The 5,251-nt window shown below is 35.3% G+C and overlaps 1 protein-coding gene across 1 annotated transcript; it reads left to right on the top strand.

The window, feature by feature from the left end:
- The first annotated feature begins 1,671 nt into the window (after positions 1-1,671).
- LOC128216475 (uncharacterized) lies at positions 1,672-3,839 on the top strand. The gene is made up of 2 exons (XM_052923051.1): positions 1,672-2,016; positions 2,510-3,839. Exons 1-2 carry the CDS (start codon positions 1,703-1,705, stop codon positions 3,825-3,827), a joined length of 1,632 nt encoding a protein of 543 aa, XP_052779011.1. The 5' UTR covers positions 1,672-1,702; the 3' UTR covers positions 3,828-3,839.
- The last annotated feature ends 1,412 nt before the right edge of the window (positions 3,840-5,251 follow it).

Here is a 5,251-nt window from a genome sequence, read left to right as displayed (position 1 = left end):
GTAATGTATTACTAGCTTTTTTCGTATCTGTGGTTCTATAACGCTGTCGGTCCCCAAAACCATATTTGACTTCATCTTATACAATGAGCCATTTTGTTTTAAACTTTACAGTGTGATAAACGAAATCGTTTTTAACTTTTAAACGTGACATATTCGATGATATGCTCATACATTACATAAACTGCAGATAACCGAATGAGTCACCATTCAAATTACTGAGCAGGAAATATTTGAAAGTTAATAAAGATGACGTAAACAACGCTGTTAACTTTAAAGCTGCACTCTCACAGATTTACCGTTTTGACATTGTTTTTATTTTTTGTCTTAGAATGAGCAAATTTTTGCGTAAATATCTGCAAACCTGTGATAAAAGATTGCTGACAAAAGATCAGATCGCAGATTTTTATATTTCCGTTCCAAAATTAATGTTTTTTGGCTTAAACCGTTACTAACAGTTTAAGAAAAAATGCATAAAACATCAATTTTTGAACTTAAATATAAACATCTCCAATCTAATGTTCTGTCAGCAGTCTTATATTTCTGTTTTACATGAATTTTCTATTTATAAATTGGCTCGTTCGAAGACAAATAATAAAAAAGTTGTCAAAACGGTTAATCTGTGAGAGTGCAGCTTTAAGAGTTCTGGACAATCGGTCCAAAATAAACACTTTAACGTGCTTTACAGATTATAAAAAATAATTGAGCTTAAATCTCCAAAAGCTTGTTATTTAATTAAATTATGGGCATTAACGATTCAGCAAATTGCATTGGAAAACATTACTGTAAATTTGCAAATAATGGTAAGTAATAAAAGGAAAAAAAATGGGTTTTAGGTTTCTACCTCTCACTCCAGAGGTCATGGGTTCAAGCCAACAAAGGTCAGTCGATACCCATGTACTCTTAAAATGAGTTTTAGAACCGGGGCCCTGTTTCGATAATATACTGCGGGGACACCTGTAATGTAAAAGCAATTTCTATACGATAAATGTTCTTACGTTGTTGTTTTTTATGAAAATGGGATAACGCCTGGAAATCGACAGCCTCTAAGGCCTTAAATTTTCCAGCTCTTTTCTATCAGTTAAAGGGTTTCTAAATTTCAGCACAATCCTGAAATTAGGATTGAAAACCTTTATCTGTATACTATTGTACAATGTTTTTGCCTATAATTTTGCATGGACATCAATTGAAAGTTTTTTTTAAATATACATGATGAAAACAATTTTAACCGCTTGTGATTGTGGGCCACATTGGGTCAACATCGAGGTCTCAATGTCAAATCTTATATACAAATATGGAACACACGATATGCATTATATCTGGCTTATTCACAAAGACAAAATTAAGATTGTTCAGATATCTTCAGTAATCTATTTTACTGCATTGCACAATATTGCATACATGTGATAACCCCATTCTCTAAGTATTCTCGTTATGTTTATCTCGGTCTAAAGTTTATCGCTTAAATTTATAATTGTGGATTTTTGTTTTTGAAATACAAAGGGGTAAGCAATTTAAACGTGTCACAACAAGGGCGCCCAGTGCTGTGGTCCACAATCATATGTGAGCTATAATTCTTTACCTGTTAAATGTGTAAGTGAAGGCTTAATGAATTGTCATCACTTTCGAATGGTGTGATAATATTAATTGATGAAATACAGAATCAACGGACATTTAAGACTTTAAATGAACATAAGAAGCAAACATGGCCTCACGAGGTTCACCTTTGTACAAAGGATCTGACCTGATTCACGACTATAGTTGCTTTACATGTGAGGAAAATGACCTGGACATTGAAGCCCAACACTTCTGTCCACAGTGTGAACACTATCTATGTGACAAGTGCGTAAAGATGCATGCGGATTATTTAAAAAAACATGTTGTGTATGGGCGTGGAGATATTCATAAGTGGGCGGGGTTCTCCATGGATAGATGTGCCCAACATGGAAAAGAGCTGGAGGCACACTGTAATGACCATAATGAACTTTGCTGCAGTATCTGTGTGACCCTTAACCATAGGTGAGTGTTTAACCACATGTTATTACTGTGTCCAGTATTTTTATATTTTTTATCAATTGTTATGTTCATGAAGATTGGCACCTCTCCTTTTGAATGTTTGCGGTGTTTGTTGTTTAGATAAGTTTGGACACGGTTATGGTCAACTTAACAAGATGATCCATAAAGACTTTGTCCGTGCAAAGTATAGGACTACAGCACTTCGATTGTTTAAGCCCTTGAACATAATTTGACCACCCTCGGACACATCTTGAGTAAGGGTCAGTTCATCAGGGTCAAAAACCCTATGAAATTGTTTGTTAATTATTTCTTATTTATTATAATTTAGTTGGTATGTTGCGATAAGACCTGCCTTCTTTAAAAATAACAAAGATAAAATAAAATAGAAATTCATGTTTATGCAATGATAAATGCATTTGTTAATAAGCAGAAATGCATCGTTATGGTCGTAACATGAAATTGTGTTAGCCAGCATCACTTAATCCATGTTTTCTAGGCTGTGTAGAAGCATCAATCCACTACCTGACCTGGCAAGAGACTTCCTGAAAACACCAGAGTTCAAGCAGCTGCCAGCAGCGGTGGAAAAAATGATGTGCAGACTAAATGCGCTAAAAATTGACAGGTTAAAAGACCAAGCTTTTCTGAAGGACTCATACAAGAACATAATTGCTGAAATCAAGGCTGTCCGCAAAGAAATAAACCAGATTTTAGACAAACTGGAGAAAAAGACAGTTGAACAGTTGGATCGCATTATGGAAGATTTAGAAAAGACTATTAAAGATGATTTAGAAACTTGTGCCCATATACATGACCAACTCAGTACAATGATTACGAAAATCAAGCAGATTGCTGGTATAAACAAGGAAAACAGTTCCTACATTGGTTTCCGAAAATGCCAGTCTAAATTGAGTGAAGCCGAGTGTCTAGTGCAGAAAATACAGGGAAAAGAACAAATGATGTTTAAATCTGATAAAGATGTATTATCATTTCTGAGAAAATTTAACAGCCTTGGAAATGTGGATAGTATTCATGTATACAAGGCTCAAAGTTCAAGTCGGTGTGAAGTTAGAATAAAGAAGGACAAGAAAGAGTGCGATATTGTAGGTATATGTGAGTTATCCAGTGGAGAGGTGGTTGTTGCTGATAAAACCAATTCAAGAGTAAAGCTTCTGAGCAGTCAGTATGTGGTCATTAGTAACTGTAAGATGCCTTCCCCTCCCCAAAACTTGTGTCATACCACAGGCAGTGAAGTAGCAGTAGCTGTCGGTGACATCAATACTACAGTGGGGATCCACTTCCTCACAGTGACAAAAAATAAGCTGCAGGCAGTGAGAAAGTTCACCACAGACCATAATTTCTACTCCATTGCCCACCACCAGGGCCAGCTGTATGTATGCTCTCAGAATGCCCTGTACGTGTACACTTTGGATGGAAACATCATAAAGAAGATTTGTTTTGATAATTTTCCATCGTGTGTGTGTGTATCTCCTGATGGGGAGAGTATTTATGTGACTATTCGAGGTAAATTAATAACACTTGATACATCTGGTCGTGTGTATTCTACAGTAGAAGATCCTGACCTTGGAGAGCTATCTGGACTATGTGTTAGCCCCAGTGGCCATGTGTTTGTGTGTGGGCGGGGGTCCCACACTGTGGTACAGGTGGATCAGGAGGGGAGAAGAAAGCTGACCACAGTGGTCAGGCAGGCTGATGGCTTGTGGCTCCCTCAGTCAGTGTGGTTCAGTGAACAAACCTCTACCCTCATGGTTGGGAATGATGGGAAGGACGACATCACAGTTGTCAAGTTGTGTTAAACTATCAATTCGATTTTGATACGCAAATAACATAAAATAATTTGTCCATCTTTACTTCCATTGTTTAGTCTAGCGACGATTTCGCTTTTTTGTTGTAAATAAATTTTCATTTTCATTTTGCATTATTTCTTTTACAAGTGCTGTAGAGCATGAATAAACATTCTAATTAGAGTCAGTGTTAATGTTTGTCAATTGAATTTGCATTTATGTTCATTAAATGCTGTTTGAAAGTTTGCAGGTCTTCATGTTTTGTAAATTCATTATCACGTTAAAGAAGAAGGAGAGCCTTTCTATTCACCCTGGCAAAGGCGTCACAACTTGGCTAAAATTTTGCTTGAATGTTGCTTTCAAAGTCATATCTTCTTAATACTTCACTACTATCTATACTTAACCAACCAACTGTAACCAGGTTAGGTATAGACTCGTAAAGGAACTCATAATGCATGCTTTATATATATCATATATGTATTTAATTGATTAACCGTAACCCTTCGATACAACTTATTAAACTAAAATTAAATAAGAATCAATCTTACATGAGCTGAATGGCTTGGTTTATAACATCCTTAATAATTTTATACTTAATGACATAGCTTAAGTAGGACAAAGCTTCCTGATCTGATAATTTATGGTATCTTTCGATTACCCGCACGTAAGTTATATTTAAATTTATTGCAATCTAGGTAGACATGTTGTTAATCCATGCATAAATTATGCCCTCCAAGTCCTCCAAAGCACAACAATTTATTATAAAGAAAGATAAATAAAATCAAGTCCCTTGGAGATCACATGTATATATTATGGGCCATATAAAACCGATAATATAACGGTCAGAAATGGAGTCGGAATAAATACATCAGATTTATTAATGTTCATTTACAATTCAGCTTACAGATTATGGTATGCATTAAGCTTATCTGAAAAAACCCTATTATGAAACAACTTGTATTATGTGACCAAGTTTTGGAGTCTTGTTGTTGACTCGTTGTTTGCTTGTATTGAAAGTAGATGTTAAGATCGATCATTTGGAAATCCAGTTACGCTTGTAGGCCTAATTTTGATTAATTATATATTAATACCACGCGTTTTAATACCAAGTTCAAAAGCATAATAGTTACGTTGCCAATAATTCCCAAGTTAAACAACGACAAAAGACATTAGAAGCTTAAAACCCTAAGTTGTTTGGAGAAAGTGCCATAACGTTCTTCTATCACTCATGAAGTAGGCCTTTTTTAAGCCGATTGAGAACACTCCTAGTCAGCAAAATTTACCGGCCAAATCAACGTATCCATTTTATATGATACTTGAATACTACACTTAACTGTTTACCTTAATGTCGTTAAATATATAACCTCAATGTTTATTTACAGAAGGAACAGGTTGGTTCGTAAGATATCGGATAAGTGGTTCTACAACCCATATTA

The sequence above is a fragment of the Mya arenaria genome, chromosome 14 (assembly GCF_026914265.1).
Source record: "Mya arenaria isolate MELC-2E11 chromosome 14, ASM2691426v1".
Taxonomy (NCBI): Eukaryota; Metazoa; Mollusca; class Bivalvia; order Myida; family Myidae; genus Mya; species Mya arenaria.
This window is presented reverse-complemented; position numbering and strand designations above follow the sequence as displayed.